Here is an 18,351-nt window from a genome sequence, read left to right on the forward strand (position 1 = left end):
GAAAAATCCGCTTCTTTCAAGTACAGCAAATGCATTTCATCATCATTTTCTAGGAATTAATTTTTAAAGGAAAATGGGGTTTTAACATGTAACTTCTTTTAACATGTGACGAGTTCCAAGAACAAGTTTGGATTTTAATTTTGAATTGAAAAATCTGCGCTTTGCTTATCGATGAATGAGCATGAAGAAAACCTTAGACAAACTAATCTGACTTCATTAAATCATTAAAATCATAAATGAAGCTTGATCAAACAATTACATGTATGATCGTGTGTATTTCAGTATTATAGTTGTTCTTCGTTTCAACAAAGCATAGCAGCATTAATTTTCTCAATTTTAGCCAGAGACCCTGTAAAAAAGAAAAGGCTTTCTGTTATACTCTAGTAGACATATTCTATCTACAGAATAGCTGTTTTCCAGGGTAATAATACAACTTTACAATACAACAGCTTTTTTTAGATGATTCGCAGCACCATGTTTATACAATATAGTAGCAGGAGACAGTGATGTAGGATTTTCATGGTAACTGGAAGAAATACAGTACACTTGCACCATGTGTATCCTTATCAGTAATATAAAAAAGACACTCAATAAAGTGGCAAAAAACCAAACAATCAGACCAATCACATAATATAAAACACAGGCAATAACACAAATATATACAATATTTTCTTTTTACCCTTTTAAGCAGTCTAATTGTACCATTGTGGTTTTGAATGAAGAAAATAACTTTCATAGCCTTTCATGCTCTGAATTTATTTTGTCGTCATAATAAGAACACCCTTGTGTTCACAATAGGCTCCCTTCAGCCTAAGACCTGTTCAATCCTTCAAGAAAATAACCTCGACATATATTCAAGGGTAAAACCAAACAAACCATATATATAAATTGTGAAAAATAGGGTCTGTTCAGCACATTTTCAAGGACAAAGTTCCTAAGGTGACTTAATAAAAGTAGTACAAGTACACACTTGTAGTATAGGTTGATCTGAGTACAGTAATTAAGACATAAATTAAGCTATCAACCACTCACTCTTTCAAGTCACAGGAGTCAAGTTGAATTAGCTTGAAGAGGGTGTGATTTATGATTGTATAGATGCAGTCCAGGTGACAATAAGACTATAATGAAAGACTCGACTCCTTCGCGTGTCTCTTGTTTGCTTTTCTCAACAGCAGTCCGTCCGATCTACCTCAGACCTGATGTGTGTGTTGACGTAGATCCGAGAACATGCAGGACTGAGTTGTTTGGTTGTGCGATGTTCATCCTTTATTTATCTCAAAGAATAATAAAATACATTTTTAAAATACATTTTACATTATCTATAACCAAGCTGGTCCTCGGGTTCACTTTGGAGATTTTGCTATATCATTTACCTGCAATGCACACACACACACACACACACGCACGCACGCACGCACGCACGCACGCACGCACGCACGCACGCACGCACGCACACACACACTTTTTTGGTGTGTATGCTCATAGCAGTTGCCTTTTCAAAACAGCAAGGTTTTGTGTAGTTGTGTGTAGATTGAGTCCGAGTGACAATAAGAGCACAATGAGAGACTCAGCTCTTGCGTGTGTGTGTGTGTGTGTGTGCACCTGTTGTTTACTTTTCTGAACAACAGCTCATCCGATCCACCGCAGATTTGATGCGTGTATTGCTGTGGACCAAGGACAGGCAGCGTCGGGCATAAAGTTGTTTGGTTGTGCAGTCCTCCATATTTTTTATGTCAACAAAATCTACTATATAAGTTTATTCTTTATTCACAAATCTTGATTATAAATGTTCTTTGCATTAGCTGCTCTTTATTAAACTGGACTTATTGGCCTTACAAATTCACACGAGCACTGGCTCGTTCTTTCTTCTGGGCACATTAACAAGACTTTTCCCTCTTTTCTGCTTTACAACTAAATGTGGGCAGCCTGAATCAGCTGCGAATTTAATAACACGTTCTATTTATGTGGCGACAACTGACTTCAAGCACTCGCTTATACTTTAAGCCAATAACAGCCAGTTCTGAGCAGACACACTTTGAATGAGTGCTGCACTAGCCGAATACAAATAGCAGTCTGTCCTCGAGGATTATGCGGCTGTAGCAGCAAGGTAACTTTTTTTTTTTTTTTTAAATTTGTGTTAATGTTTAAACAGTTTGGTTAATTGACCAATAAACAAACAGAGGGCAAAAATCAAATGAAATTAAAATAAGTTCAAATTGAGCAGAAAGCACTAATGTTCTCAGCAAACTGGTTGCTTTGGAATAACAATTATTTTGTCTTCCAAGGTTGTTTCATCCCGTTAAAATTAATACCTGACGAGGGCAACTTTGGTGAGTTTTATAGAGAGAGCAGAGTGGTCTAATTACATACATAATTAAACACTTAGATACACAATTTTCAAATATCATTTGTTTCAGATAACAGGAAATGTGACTGACTTGAGATCACTTTAGAGTGTTGCTTTTATTTCATGTGTTAATCTATTATTTAGCGTCTTGTGTCGTACTGTTTTTCTTTATTGCTCGGTCTATTGTTATTAGACCAGCAGTTAAAAGAAGAAAGGGTGATATTTAAGAAGATCTTAGTAAAGTAGAGTTGTAATGTGTAATGTTGTAATGAAAAAAATGTATTGATGTTTTTTTTTTTACATATCCAGTGTTATAATGGATTTATTTTAGAATATGAAAAGTCGACTCCAGGATCAAGCTTCATGTTTTATAAAGAGGCTGATGAACAAGACACTAACAGAGCGTTTGTGCTGACGAACATGACTTTGGCTCGCTGGTGAAACTCGGGGCCTGAATGTTTGCACTGACTGACCTTCCAAAGACTAGAATGCCACAATGGTTGTGTTTGTATGTGTGCATGCACCAAAACCTTACTTGTGTCCTAGCTCGTGTGCTACAGTGAAAGCCAGTGGGAGGCCCGTGTCCTCGCTAATGCTGCAACTGCGATGCGGCTGACACATTCCCGCCACATGCGACAGACCCAGGGTTTCACAAGGTGTGTTGACGGATGCGCAGATGTCCTTTCTGTGGAAAGAAGACGACAGACTGTTGGTCACATATCAGAAGAAGGGGGTGAAGCAATGATTAAAAAATAATAATAATGATCTTCTTATGACTGGAAGCATTCATTCATTCGAGACGTGAATGAATGAATAAAACGCATAACTGGATTTTACATATGCATTACTTTCTACTCAGATCTTATATTTAAAAATATTTAACATATGCAGATAACAGCTGTAAATTGCAAATCCAGCTTTTTAAAGCCAGAAGAGTGTTTTAACATTTTTGCTATCACGCTTCCTCCCCTTACAGTGACTTTGTGCTGTGTAGACACAGGTGGAGCATATGAGCTGCTGCTGCTCACACTACTACTTTACTTAGACAAGGTTCATTAGCTAAACAAGGTAGAAAAAGAGAGCAGATCATCTAGGGAACAAGAGGAGGACAGAGGAAATAGAAAAGATATCTGAGTGGTGGGATCATGAAAAGCACAAATGTTTGCCTTCCTTAAGAATGGCTTCTTGAGAGGCACCATTTCTCATGAGGCTTCAGTGAACAGTAGATGGATCAATGTGAAAAGCCAGGTGCATCTCTCGGGTCCTGTGCCAGGTATTTGATTCATTTTCCCCTGTTTGTTAAGAACATGACTCTCAGATGCTGCTCTCCCGCTCTAGATATTCTTTTTAGGCCTGGCATGTCTTCTTTAATCTTCCACTTTTGTCCAGTTTCCTACATTTTTTAAGGACGCACTGCACATTTTACAGAAATATGCCAAGTTTTTGGGTAACAGCTCTTCAGGAATCACCTTGATGTCGCAAAGATACTGTTTTATGTCTGTCAAACAGTGTTTTTTTCTTTTGGCATATTTCATAGATTTCGAGTAAAGAAATTGGAACAAACAATTTGTTTTTTGGCAGGTTGTTATTAAATTAGTGCCTAAAGATACAATTTAAAATTGGCTCTTTGCTAAGTTGTGTGAACACAACACTGGTTCATCCCTTGAGTTAAGTGCGTCACAGGTCATTATCAAGCAGCTTAACTAACAAAAAACATTCCTCTGAAATTGGTTAGGTACTGCTTGGAGGCAAACTACCAAAAAATGTGTGGGCACAGTACTTTTGTATCAGTGTCTTTTCCAAAAAGTCAAACTATTACTTCTGAACTGTGACAGTAGAGAAAGGTCGTGCAAACAAAATCTCAGTCATATCACAGACGTTTCAATCTTGGTTGAATGTTATTAACATTGAATTCTAAAGGGAACTAAATAATTTTAGTTTTAATAACAAAATCAGGCATTAGTTGGCCTTTTGTCATTGTCTTGAGAAAAAAAACATGATCTGATTTCAAGTTGCACAGCCCATAAACTGCAGGGCTGAGTAAAAGCAGTTCTCCCCGGCTACTTTTCATGTAAAAGCTGAGGCTGCGTCTTCTTGTTCCATTACGCCCTGCAATATCACAAATTGATGCCCTGTTGAATAATGCAGAAATGACTGTGGTACTCTTTGGTTCATTTTTGATATTCACCTTGCATTAGCTGTAAGGGTCGCCACAGGCACTCGCTTTGCAAAACTGCAAGTATATAAATTTAGCAATATCCTAATCAGTGAGCCATAGGTTTAGTCACCATTGTGTGATCTCACATTGCCACAGGGCTTAACAGACTAATTTAAACAGGAAACTTTATGATTGCCACTTGCACACTAATATTAACATTACACGCATAGCTGGGCTTTGGGCTCAAACAGTAAAAAGATAAATGTACTACGAAGGAAAGCAGTGATTCGGGTGTATATGGTACCTGGTGAGCAGAACAGCGACATCGTGGTGGAGCGGGTGCTCGTCCCCTTTCATGTTGAGTTTCTTTTGCCACTTACAGAAGCTGTTTAAGCTGTTGTCAGCGTGGTGTGTAATCTTCAAGTCATCCTATCGGCGACATGTCACAATCAGATGAAGAGAAGAAAACATAACAGCAGACAAATCAATCATTAGCAGCTAATGCACTCTAAGTACACAAAATTGCCCGGAATAAGTGCACAGCACAGAGATAAATATGGCTATAAACTGAAATGGAAAATGAAATGGAAAACCAAATTGCACCATGACTTTCACATTCGATGAACATAAGGTGATAGCGTCCTTGTCAGTGTTGTATATCTCGGCTATTACTAAGAGTGAGTTTTGTAATTCTAACAGCTGTCAGCAAAACATTTCTGTACATTTTACTGCTTACAATCGGTTTGTACATACAGTACAGCAATCAGAATGACTAAGAAAACCCATTTTCATTTATTTATTGCATAGTTACAAATTGCAAGGATTGACTGCGCCCAAGAACCTAAAAGCAAGTAATGTTTAGTAGTTTTCAGTCATTCTGAATGGGATTTCATTCATTAAATGTAAAGAAACCCAGAGAGTAGGTAAAACGGGTCATTCTGACCCACACTTGAAAAAAATAAGAAAACAAAACTGGTAAGGCTAACTTTCAGGACACCAAACTATTGAAGAATTTCTGTGGTCGGGAATTTTGGATTTGACTCTTTATATGGAAACGAATAAAACCACCCTTCATTAAAATACAGAAATCTGTTTTTACCTCGTCCTTCTCCAGCAGGATGAGTCGAACAACCACGATGTTGATTGCATTCCCAATACTGGCATCTCTGTAGAGACCTGCAACCTGGAAGAAAACTTCTTTTAACACTATATAAAAATCAGGGCAATGGCTAGAAAAATAAACTTGACTGCTGGATTTTCATTTATTAAACACATTTATGCTCAAACTGACACCCTAGCTAAAGTATCAGCCTAGACTTTTTCAGTTAATAATTTGCAGTTTTCAATTCTTCATTTTCAACATGAATAATCGTTTGCATTTTACAAATATTAATTTTTTTTAGAAACCTTTTTCCCCAGCCTTTCATTGTTTTTCTATGCGTGAGTCATGATCTGAATTTTCAAAGAGAGTCTGTGAGCGGGGACCTGTACAGCTTTTTAATACTTTTAACCTCTTAACATCAAAGCTTTCAAATCTATTTATTAAAGCTAGTCTCTTTAACTATCAAAAGCCTGAGTACCCTGGTATTTAAAAAGAAATAATTATAGCCTGTAATTATGCACATTTAAAGCAAAACACGTCAGTAGTGGTATGCACACAAACAGCAACACAACATCTGACGTAATTTTTCACCTTTGGGTTTCTGGTTTGCACTCAGGGAATATGGAGGATGTAAAAAGTATTACCCTAAACTCTTCTATTTTTTTCAAATATGGTTCCCTTGAGCACTTTGTCACAAGGTTATTTATGTCTAAAGTACCAAAATTTAAAGAGTTAGTCAGTAGCTTTAACAGTGGCACAGTCACCATGCAGCAAAAAGGCTCTGGGTTGGGGTAAATAAAGTGCTTTTAGTGCAAAAATAAAGAGCTGGATGAATGCATTAGTCAGTGTTCTTGTGGCCTAAAGATCTCTGAGTGCAAGTAGAAAAGCTGTATATAAATGCTAGCCTGTTTTCTATTCCCACAAGGAAATCCTTTACAAAGGGCAGAAAGCAGCATGAGGTTAATTACTACAGAACAGGGAAGGATCAATTGATTCGTGAAATCTGAAGTGAGAAGCGTGAAAGGAAATCACCTCAGATCTTTGTTGGTCAGTTGATTTGAGAAACCAGAAATGAGAAGCATGAAAGAAAAGCCTGAGAGGTGGAAGGAACTCGCTGGGATATAAAACTCTAAGCATCATTATCAACAGAGACTGATAGAGCAGCAGGTTTCAATGCATTTTTTGGGGAAGAGCATGAAAAGCTGCTTACAACAGGTTGGGATCGTGGCTCAAGAGTTGGGAGTTCGCCTTGTAATCGGAAGGTTGCCGGTTCGAGCCCCGGCTTGGACAGTCTCGGTCGTTGTGTCCTTGGGCAAGACACTTCACCCGTTGCCTACTGGTGGTGGTCAGAGGGCCTGGTGGCGCCAGTGTCCGGCAGCCTCGCCTCTGTCAGTGCACCCCAGGGTGGCTGTGGCTACAATGTAGCTTGCCATCACCAGTGTGTGAATGAATGGGTGGATGACTGGATGTGTAAAGCGCTTTGGGGTCCTTAGGGACTAGTAAAGCCCTATATAAATACAGGCCATTTACCATTATTGCTTTAGCATTAAAAAGAAAGCGTGCTTCAGACAGTATGCTTTTCGGGACGTAGTACAAGTCTGGAACTGGGGTGTCTGAATTTGACCATTTGTTTCCTAACTTAGCACCAGGTTAGTTTTGCAGAGGTGAAGCAGGAATTCAACTCTTCCCTCTATATTGCCTTATTTTCTTCCTCACATACATCACCATGAATGCCTCTGAGAGGAGACCATTGAAAGACACGCTCGTGGTTTGTACAAAAATCACATTCTGCCCCCGTTTACAAAAAGCTCAACCTTTCTCCTGCCTTTGACTACCTCTCTTCTGAACAGCTATAAACAAGCATTCTGTAACTATGATTGTTTATTGGATGCGGTTCGTTCCACTGCTACACTGATCCAGGCTGCGAAAGTCATTGTAATTCAGATGGAAGTTCATTTTAAAGGACGGTTTTCTAGCAGTTTTACAGATAGACCTCGAAATATGCAGTTGATTATGGGAAGCGTTTACGTTTGAGCAAACATAGTTAAAAGGGGAAAAAAAAAATTTGAAACCTCATTTTATAATGTACTTTATTTTATACTTTCACCCCAGTTTAAATCCATTGGCGTGTTTTTTCGTACATGAATTGTGTATTCATGGTTCATACTATGTTGAAGAAAGGGCACACGTCACTGGACATATTCCCTTCATTTTCTTGCTGCTGGACAAAATCCCTACAAACTAAACCTTCTGTACAAATCATAAAACTGAGGCACTTCAGACAGAACAACTCCAGCACCGATAAAAGACTTCATTCATCAAAAATTATTTTTATAACCTCACTGTTGTGTCATTCAAAGATGTTTTCAGAGCATATAACAAACAACAGCAACATTTTTGTTAAACAACCTTATCATCATTTCATATCATCTTTATCCACTTTTTCATACTCTGTGACTTGTGAGTACAAACAAAGCTGTGGCTTTTTAAAGCTCATGCATTTTTCTCCACAACAATGTGCTGTTGTTGTAACGCGTTTCCCCTCGGCCCACAGAGTGCTGTGCTAATGTTTCGCTCGACTGTTAGCTCAAAGTGATTCACGAGGGTGTCATCCTTGTGAATACACAATGATTTTCCATTCGATTGGCTGCGCTGTGGGTTATGTTTTTTTCATAAATCCTTACTCTGTGTGCACAGAAAACAGCAGAAGACAGAAAACATGAGCCTCTTGCATGGTTGACGATTTCAAGACATCGCTGGTGAGGAGACAATGGAGCAACTGGCGGATGAGGAAGATGATGACATTGTTTGAACGGTTTGTTTCCCTTGAAGCTCTGCAAGCTTGTTTTTGCAAAACTGAATTGTTTGGGTGTTTAAAGTTCAAAGCTATGTAAGCTGCTATGTAACACTGTTAAGAAATTTTAAAAAAGAACCGCAGGAGGATGTGGAGAATAATAGCTGCTTCCTCCTTGTATTACTGTGTGCTAGGTCAGTATATCTGTGTCCTTTTCTGTCAGTGAATTGCATTTCCTGATATTATGTCCTCTGATAGAACTTTCAGGTGCTGCGGTCTGAGTCAACATGGCACTAATTTGGAAAACTCCCTCATGCGCTACTCAGTAATAGTGAAGTCACTTTACTAGATCCATGAATACGATATAGTAACAACATTGATTGCAGAGTTGTGGCGTGACATGGTTGGAAAAAAGGAGAGAAAGAAAAAGTCTTTTTTATCATGATGCTTTAAAGAAAATCTGAAAATTTTCAATCAAAATGCACCAGATATTCATCCTTCAACTCTACATTAAAATAAATTCTAAAACTATTCCTCTGTGTGCTAATATTAGTTTAAATCTATCAAAACATTTGTCCAATAGTGCCTCCACAGTGTAGTTCTCCACAATCCCTGGAGACACAAATCCCCTTCCGGGTGAGATAAAATGGCCTAGTTGCATCCTCCCTACTTACATTAATAACTGTTCATTTTTATAGATAGTTCCCCTTTTTCAGAGGTACAAAATGAATTGGTCGATTTATTGACAAGCAGTATTTGGTAGGACTGGGCGATATATATCGAGTTTTTAAATATATTGATATATATTTTTTGCGAGGTATGAGATGTGACAATATCGTTTATATTGATACAGTATATGTTACATTATAATTATACTTGCGGAGCCGCAAGTTTGCCTCTGTTTTGTCCACTTTTGTCTCTACGCAACGTTACTCTGCCTCACCTCTCTCCTTCACTGAACACAACTCTCCCTCCCCCATCGCTTGCAGGCAACGACAAGATGGACACGGCAGCTATCCGCTGCCGGCGGAGCTCACGGGCACGTCACTGCAACCCCCCCTGGCTTCTGCTCCGCGGCTGGTGAGTGACCCCTCATCTGGGACTCTCCTCAGCTCTTTCTGGGACAGTGTCGCGGCTGCCCCTCTGTTGGTCTTCCTTGGTCTCTTGTGTTCTGGGGGCCTCTGGATGTCTGGAGTTTTGATCTCCTCCATACCTGCTTCATGCCCTGGAGGACGGGGCTGTGGCCCCCCCACACCCTCTAGCAGATCGTTACATGAAGGAACCTTTTAAAAACAAGCGCGTTCATGCTCACAGGTGTACACACAGGTGATCACACCCACAAACTACACCCTTTTTGGCTCCTACCTCAAAGCACACTGTGCGCTGTCGATCTTACGTGCTGCACAATAATGTTTAATATTTAGTATTTACTGTCATATTCCCATATATCATCGTGATGTTGTTTATTATGTTGCTCTTTTTTTTCTCTTCTGCTTGTTTTCTCTTTTTTCTTTCTCAACAGGTGATCCAGGTGATTGATATATGGATTTTTTGTCTGCTTATTTTGTTGGTTTTTGTTTTTTGCCCTTTATCCCCGTCCCTCTTCCCCGCTGTTTTTCTTTCCCTCTTTCTTTTCCCCAGTCAAGTCTGTCCCGTATTTAGCAAGTGAAAATAAAATAAAATAAACAATAAAAGGTGAATCAAATGGACCATTATGGCAAGGCTGGGATGGTCCATTTGGTAAAGTAAATCTGTTGGGCATCTTTCTTTGCCTTTAGACAATAATTCTGATGGCAAAAGAGCCAAACGGGACAGGCAAAAAAAAAAAAAAAACTATCAAAGAGGATCTGGTCGGTAAAAAGAAAACATTTGGAGATTACTATTTTAGTGCTGGTAGCGTTAATCTAATTAAAATGACGATAACGCCATAACTACATTAATGCGGCAAATCTCTGTTAACGAGTTACCGCAGATCGCCCCGTTCGTGGGGCTGGACGGCTTCAACGCGTTAATGAGCTAACCACGCTAACGCGTTGGCGCCATGCGGCTTCACTTACGGGGGCTGCACGACCTAAAATCCTTTCAGTTTCTCAAAAATCAACAGCGCGCCTTTTGTATGAATTGCGGTTGTGCTTACTCACCACGAACCGATTTTATGTGGTACACGGCACTCAACAATCTGTCAAAAAAAGTTTTAGTACGAGTTTTGTAAACTACAAAGCTGCACCGCTTGATGGATTGTCGGAGCATTACAGCTACGGTAGTCAGAAGCCTTGCGGAGTGATACGTACTGTGCTTCAACGTAATATTACCGTACTGTGTAATATTATAAGGACCACAAATGGCACCTGTTAAGAGACAAGGTTACAAAGCGGATTTCAAACTTAAGACTGTCAGTCATGCAGTAGAACTTGGGAACAGAGCAGCTGCGAAATCTGTCTTTGTTATTATGCTCAGCGTCTTTTTAGTTTACATTTTGACTGCACGATTCAGCCAAAGAATATCGAGATATGAATTTTGGGTGATATCGCCCAGTCCTAGTATTTGGTAACTTATCACTGGAACTCTCCATAGGAGGTCCAAAAAGATGTAAACACAAGTGAAGAAGACTGAGAAACCAAAGTAAATGTATTAGAGTGAGAAATCTTTTGTACCACATCGTTGATTTGGCCTTAAAAAGGAGTGAACGTGTCAACCAGCTCAGCAACACCAAAAGACCTGAAAGACCACATGATCGAACACTTCAGTCTCTGATTAAGAAAATCCCTTCACAACAACTAGCCAAGGCAGGAACACTCTCAAAGAGAAAGGCGTATCATTAGCAAAGCCTACAATCAATGGAACCAGTGAAACAGAGTCAATAGTGTTTATTGATGACGTGACTGCTGAAGGAAGAAGCAGGATGAATTATTTAGAGGCAAGAGTTTCTTTTTTTTAGATTCAGCCAAATATGATGAGGTGTTGCTTTACAGTGGAAATGGATAATGACATAGAAGTAAACTGCCAAAGATGCCCAAGTGTCAGGGACTGTCTGTGACCCAGATTTTGAGTTTATTTTTGTATTTGTGATTTCTTATGTTTGTATTTGTGATTGAAAGGATGTTAAGTTCTAGTATTATTATCAGTTTGCCTTGAGTTTTAAGTCTAGTTTAGGTTCATCTATGTCTCCTTAGTTATGAGTCTTTTGTCAGTGTTTTACTTTCAGTTACGCCTGTGTGTTTGTCTCTGCGTGTTCTATGTTCTAATTGTCCGGCTGGTGTTTTCATGTCTACATCTGTCCATGTTTTATTTTGAAAAGTCTGGTGTGTCCATGTTTAATGTGTTTAGTTTTTCTTCCCCTGTGGCGTCATTATGTTTATTCCGGTCAGCTGTTTCCCCACGTGTTTCCACTTGCCCTGATCACCTCCTGTGTGTATTTAGTCTGTGTGTTTTCATTCAGTCTTTGTTAGGTCGTCTGTTTTCCTTCCCTCCACATCACATCAAGTTCCATGTACTTCATGATTCTGCTCAGGTCGTGTTCATGTTTCATGTTCTTGTTTCTTCATCATAGTTTCTTGCACATTCCTGGTCAGAATCACGTTCACGTCTGTGTTCATAGTTACCACAGTTTAGTTTTTAGTTTAGTTTTCAACCCTGCTGTTCGCCTTTTGCTTTATTTTTGTAGTCATGTCTAACTCGCCATAATAAACGCCTCGCTTTTTGTTTAAACCCAGTTTGGTTTCCTTCCGTGTCCGCGGTTGGATCCTCCTTCTCACTCCCACCAAGAGCTTCTCAAGGCAAGTGAATGGTCTATTATCCAATAGCCAAGTCAGTCACCTGATCTCAGCCCAGTGAAGCATGCTTTTTAAAGACCCTCAGACAAGCAGCAGCTGAAGGCTGTTGCAGGAAGGGGCTGGCAGAGCATCTCAAAGGAGGAAATGCAGCATTTGCACAAGCACATTAAGCTACTACTTCATCTAAAGTCTGTATATAAAGATACAGGCTGGCAGTCATCGCTTCATTGTTGATGCCTATACCTGTAGCGTAATAGTACTATTAATATCGAATACTTACAATATTCATGACAGCAAGTATGTAGCTTTCCACAGCTTTGCTCCCATGATAGTCCACCATTTTGGGGTCAGCCACCACCAGCGTTTCCACCCATTTCTCTTTGCTGACAGAGCGTTGACGAATTCTTCTCCTTCTTCTCTGCTGCCTGCGCTCCCAACGCTCCCGCTGTCTCTCAATGTCTTTAAAGCTTTGATGATAATCTGCAGAAGGGAAATATAAATAGATATTAAAATCTTTCACACTGACACACAACAACAAAGACTAACTGTGACTTTACCTTGTCACATGTAGTACACAGTGCTGTTAAACAAATCTTTGCCCTTGATCATCCTCTTCAGCAATCTCTAGCTGATCTTTCTGAGTATTTTCTGATCGTGTCTTTATTGGATTAGACAAAAACACATATAATAGATATACACATGCATACTAGGAAAATGCTTAGCACTTGGGCAGCAACCTCCAAGCACATACAGACATACGGATGACAAACACAGCATACAAATGAACACAAGTGAAGCGAGCTCAGAGAAAAGGTCACGTGTTGTTTGTTTGCACAATAAAGGCCACTCTGTTTGTCAGCTGCAAAAAAGTCAATGTTTCATCCTCCTTATTATATTGTCAAAAACTTTAACATTTACATACTCTGGGACAGGAAGCACAGTGGGCACACCAACAGCAGACACACATATATTACTGTTGCTATGACGAAGCCGAAATATCAGCTTCAGAAATGAATGAGAATTACCGGATACACCTCAGTCCACAGACCACTCCTAATGATACTAAGGCTTACAGGGTGACTCAGATCATTCTGTAGTGTTATTTATCAATCAGTTTAAACTGACATGGATGCAACGGTTAGCATTTTGTGCTGCGAAAGCCAAAAAAAAAAAGTCTCAGTCAGGCTGATCTAAGGGTGCAGTGAAGCCTGGAGTATGTAAAATGTAATGTAGCAGTTTACGCATTAGCCAATTCAATTCAGTTTTATTTATAAAGCACCAAATCATGACAACAGTCATCTCAAGGTACTTATAAATAAAGATAAAGACCCTACAATACAGAGAAAACCTCAACAATCGGATGACCGGCTATGAGCAAGCGCTCCCCCCCCTCCCTGTGACTGGTAGGGGGTGAGGGCAGGGAGACAGAACAAAAGACATGTTATGGAAGAGCGCCAGAGATTAATAACAGCTAGTGATTAAATGCAAAGTCGTGTATAATCACATATTGAGTGAGAAAAGGTGAGTGATGGTGCTGTCCCCAACGACATCTTGGATAGAGATGAGTCTGCTGTCAGATGCTGTACGAAGATCATGACATCAAGGAAGACCCAACAAGTGAAAGACTCTTAGTCCTGATTTCAAGAGGACACAAATCCTTTGTTTGCATCAAAAAGAGCATCAAACATCAAAATGCTGCCAAATAGGGAACAATCTGCTATAGTGAGCTCTTTGAACAAGTAAGCAGCTGAAAATAGCTTGAGCAGTTGTTCTCAAACCATTTCTTCCATTTCCTGCTTCAGAAGCTAAAAAAGTCTTCAATTCAAAACATGACCCTATCATGGTTATATGTATATAAATGTACATATAACGTTCATAAGGTAAGAACGAAACTAAACTGAAGGTTTAGTGAAATAATAAGGCATTTCCTCCTACATAAATCATCTTCATTCAACTTACTCTCAGTTCATATTTGTGGTTCACACACCCTCCCAGTTTATGAACCACAGCCACACAGAAAGAAAAATCTCTAGGATTGGCTGACATATAGCGATACAGTGATTAAGTGCACAATTTAAACACAGGCCTAGAGGGGACGGGCTTAATGATTTGAAAATTCTGATATTACAGAAACTGCTTAAATCAACGTTCAGACCTTATCAGTCTGTTCAGCAAGCTGAAAAGAAATAACAATATAAATGCTAAATGTGTATTTAATCAATTAAAACCATACACAAGCTTCTTTGTCCTTGAAAATGCGTCTGTGCTATCATTCGTTAGAAATCAAAACAAGTAATTTACTTTGCAATTTGGAAGATGCAATGAAGTTTATGTATTTCAATGCAAGTAATAAGCTAATAATACATCTTTCCAAATACAAAAAACTGAGCTTGATTGGTGTTTAAAGTAGTGTTTAAAGTAGTACTTAGGCACAACTATAACTCTGCCCTGATATTTTGTTGTTGGTGTTGTTGTTAAGCTGATTCTGAAAGCAAACCCTCAAATCCTCTGGGACATCTATTTTTTTTTCCAGGGCCAATTAATTCAACTCAGAATTTTAAGCAGCTGGTTTACGAACGTCTGCATTTCAGTGGCTTTATTCTTCTAACCTCGGCAGATTATTACCAGGAGACAAATGAAAGACAAGAGATTACTTATAATCATCATTCTCATCATTCAGTGCTTAGTAGCTAATGAGTTATCAGTATTTTGACTTTTAAATTAAGCATTTTCATTGAACAAGTAAAGAGATTTAAGGCCTTAAGATATGTAAATATAGTACTTATCTCCACTGCTGTTACAAAAAACAAAAACTTGCACATCACCATGACCTTAATCACACTGGGAGCTGTTGGTATTTTGCGGTTTCTGTATTTGCAAGAAAAAAATAATGTCTGACGCAATATGAGGGCTTACATTTTAGCCACAAATGTTGTCTTTATAGTACAAACATTGATCATTTAGTTTTCAAACTGCCTCCTCTTGCTGCACGCCACACACAGCGACCTACTCGAATGGGGGAGACATGATAAGATGATGGAGGTCAGCTGCGTGGGTCAGGCTCCCCTGGCACCACACTCTGAACCCACTGCTCCTCGCCTTCCCTGCAGCTGAGCCACAACCCACACCCTGTCACACTCATTTTTAAGATATTAACAGATATTAGCTTTGCCTTAACTACAGAAAAAAATCTTTCGGTAATGCATCCGTTTACGTGTTTCCATGAATGCTCAATCATTCAGGGAAGGAAGCACCGGAAAGTTAATGGTGTTCATCTGGATCCAGATGAAAACAATCAACTTTCTGGTGCATCTGTTTGTACTACAAATCGTTAGTTTGACATCCTGTTTAAAAAAAAAAAAAGTATAATTTCTATGCTGTGCTTTCTTTGCTAATGTAAGTAAATGTGCACGATTTACCTTTGATTCCACAGGTACTGTTGAAAGGTCGTTTCCCTGAGATGGGCTGTATGACTGGGCTCCAGGAGGGAGGAGACACATGCCGTTTGTAGATGGCATGGGCCTGTGGTGCTGATGTTTCATCACTTGATGTCTCCAGAGGCTGAATAAAGAACTCTTCATCAGACAACTTGAAGAGTCCCGTCTAAAGAAACAAAGAAACAAAGAGCTGTAAGTCAGTTCTTCAAATCTCTTTAAACTATTTTAACTGTTGCCAAAGAGCGAACTGCTGAAATATTGAGAAACAAAACATTGCTCTTGATTTGCTCTTCTGTCGTCAAAGATACAGTATGTAACGGGTAGGCAAGACATCACACAACTGCATACAACATTAATTAGTAAGCTAATCCAAGTTTTTGACAAGAAAATTGATCAGAAGCATTTTTATATATTATGCTCTGCAATAAGGCGTTTTCTCTCACGGTGCCATATTTAATGATCTTACTTTAATGAACTTACATCATCTTACACCATAAACAACTGAAGATGTCCGCTTTTGAGTATTTTGATTGGAGAATTGCAAAAAAGTGGAGACACTGTGTTTGCAAAGTATTTAAAATCCACATGTAGCCAGCAACCTCTTTTAAAAAACACCAAAATGTTGCAACAACAGGATTTCTTTTTACCATGCCAGGTGTTTGGAAACTGAGATCAGCTGCTCGAGTTCTCTAGAAATTGAATTGTTCTTTTTCTTGTTCCAGCTACTCCACACCTTCTTTGTCTATTTTTCCCCCATTTCATAATGTATCAAATGTTTGCAGTGGGAACAAAATCTGGGCTGCAGGTCGGCCAAGCAGCACTCTTTAACTATGCAGTCTGTTACTTTATGTGCTGCAAGTGTTCAATCCAAGTCCCTAATTTTTATGGTAGTAAAATGATGCATTTGCATTTTTAAAGGCAAACTGGCCCCAGAGTATACTCCACCTCTGACCCACTAACAGCTGAGAGGCTCCAGCCTGGCACAACCCTGAACTGAACAAGCAGTTAAAAAAATACAACCTGAATAAACGCGCTAAGTGGTACTTTCTAAAACTGTTTTTAATTATTTTTTTTAAATATTTAATATTATTAAATACAAATATTATTATTAATATATATAAACATTACATACAGTACTGAAGACTAGTGAATAAAAATGCACAAGCACATGAAAACACATCGAGTAAGCTCCCACTGAAACAGCAAAAACAGCCCCAAGTCATAATTTTTCTGTGGTACGACTGAGCCGGGGAAAAGATCAAATGTCTTTTAAGCAACTGCATAGTAAATCAGGCAGGCAGGCACTAGGCCAAAACCAAATTCCCCTAGGCCCCCCGTTGACCATCGCTGTCTTATATTTCATTCTTATCCACCCTCTGCTCCAGTTAATCCCTTTTTCATCTTACACAGTGTCCAAGTGAAGCTCAGGCAGGAGGGCTGGCCGTTATATCCGAAGCCCACACACTAAAAGCTGAGCAGCAAAAGTAGTTTTCATCTCATCTCCAAAAAAATACAATATCAAAGATATACTGGCTTTAAAGGTTGGCTGTTGGTTGGTGCTGACATTTCCCAAAATGCTGCATCATTTAGAGTCAAGTGTACTGACTGAGGTAACAGGTTGAGTAAATAACACAGAACCTTCAAATGTAACATTTGAAATGTAAAATAAGCCATTAAACACGTCAGTTAATCTAACATGTTCTTGTTTTAATCTGTCTTAGTAAATGCAATCACAGCTCACTGGATAACAATTTCAGTGCTCACTGGACCAATGCAGTAAATCAGGGGTGAAATGAAATCCAGTCATTAAAGTATGTTTCTATTGTAACCGAGTTTCCTTTGGAAATCTGCACAATTTTCAAATACCTGCATACCATTTAAGCTGTTTTAGCCTGACCACGGTGGAGGTGGGTATGGAAGCTGATCTACAACTTCGGCTCAGCTCCTTTTCTTTCTCTCTGACTCAGTTGGTTTTATTTGTCTTGTGTACTATGTTAAGTGTGGGAGGCTCTTTCTCCAGTTTGAAGGAAATGCACGGAGGCAAGAACAATAGTCATGCCGGGAAATATATTGTGGTTGGAATAATCTTTTGTGATTTCGTATTTGGGAGGAAACTTACACACATAGTTAACATATAAATATGTAATATATTTCAGTAAGAAAGGGAGGCTTGTTGATCTGAAGTTTTGAGTCATTTGGGAAGTGTTGCAGTCTGTCAACATGATAGAGTCACAACCACAGGAAGAAACCGTCCTGAAACTACAGGTTTCTGGCTGTGATCTAAAACATGAGGACTTATGGGACTACTTTGCAAGATGCTCTTTTGTGCAGCACTTCAGCTTTGAAAGTGAAGAATAATCTGCAGACAGTCAAAGAAGATGACGCACGTAAAATCGACTCTATCAACGTTAAAGATGTGCAACTGAATTTTCTATCAAAGTTTCTTCATCTGTAATATCAGTCAGCTTTGAAAAACAAAAAAAGGATCACATTGGAAACATTTTTTACTTTCATCAATATACTTGGTTCTTATAAAGCAAACTAATAAGTGCCTTCAATATTCAAAATACTCTTAATCTCATCACTGTCTGTGCTTTACCAAAAGCAGACAGGCTGAGCTCTGGCAAGTGAACCAAGCTGAGGTGCTGGCAGAAGTTTACTTGCTGCTTTGCACCACAATAATTAGTTACCTGCATAGACTGTGTGCTAAAGATCAGTACTTTGAACCTGCATTCTTTCT

At 39.0% G+C, this 18,351-nt stretch overlaps 1 protein-coding gene across 2 annotated transcripts in view; it reads right to left on the bottom strand.

Annotated features, from left to right (window-relative positions):
- Positions 1-18,351, bottom strand: part of LOC120742252 (A disintegrin and metalloproteinase with thrombospondin motifs 7) — a 78,599-nt gene that overhangs the window by 51,384 nt on the left and 8,864 nt on the right. For both annotated transcript variants that reach the window (XM_040045442.1, XM_040045443.1), the window contains exons 3-7: positions 15,594-15,777; positions 12,455-12,654; positions 5,605-5,688; positions 4,810-4,934; positions 2,883-3,032 (exon numbers count right to left, since the gene is read on the bottom strand). In XM_040045442.1, the coding sequence (XP_039901376.1) occupies positions 2,883-3,032; positions 4,810-4,934; positions 5,605-5,688; positions 12,455-12,654; positions 15,594-15,777 (743 nt within the window). The remainder of the gene's footprint in view (positions 1-2,882; positions 3,033-4,809; positions 4,935-5,604; positions 5,689-12,454; positions 12,655-15,593; positions 15,778-18,351) is intronic.

This window comes from Simochromis diagramma, unplaced genomic scaffold (genome assembly GCF_900408965.1).
Source record: "Simochromis diagramma unplaced genomic scaffold, fSimDia1.1 OVJJ01000079.1, whole genome shotgun sequence".
Lineage (NCBI taxonomy): Eukaryota > Metazoa > Chordata > Actinopteri > Cichliformes > Cichlidae > Simochromis > Simochromis diagramma.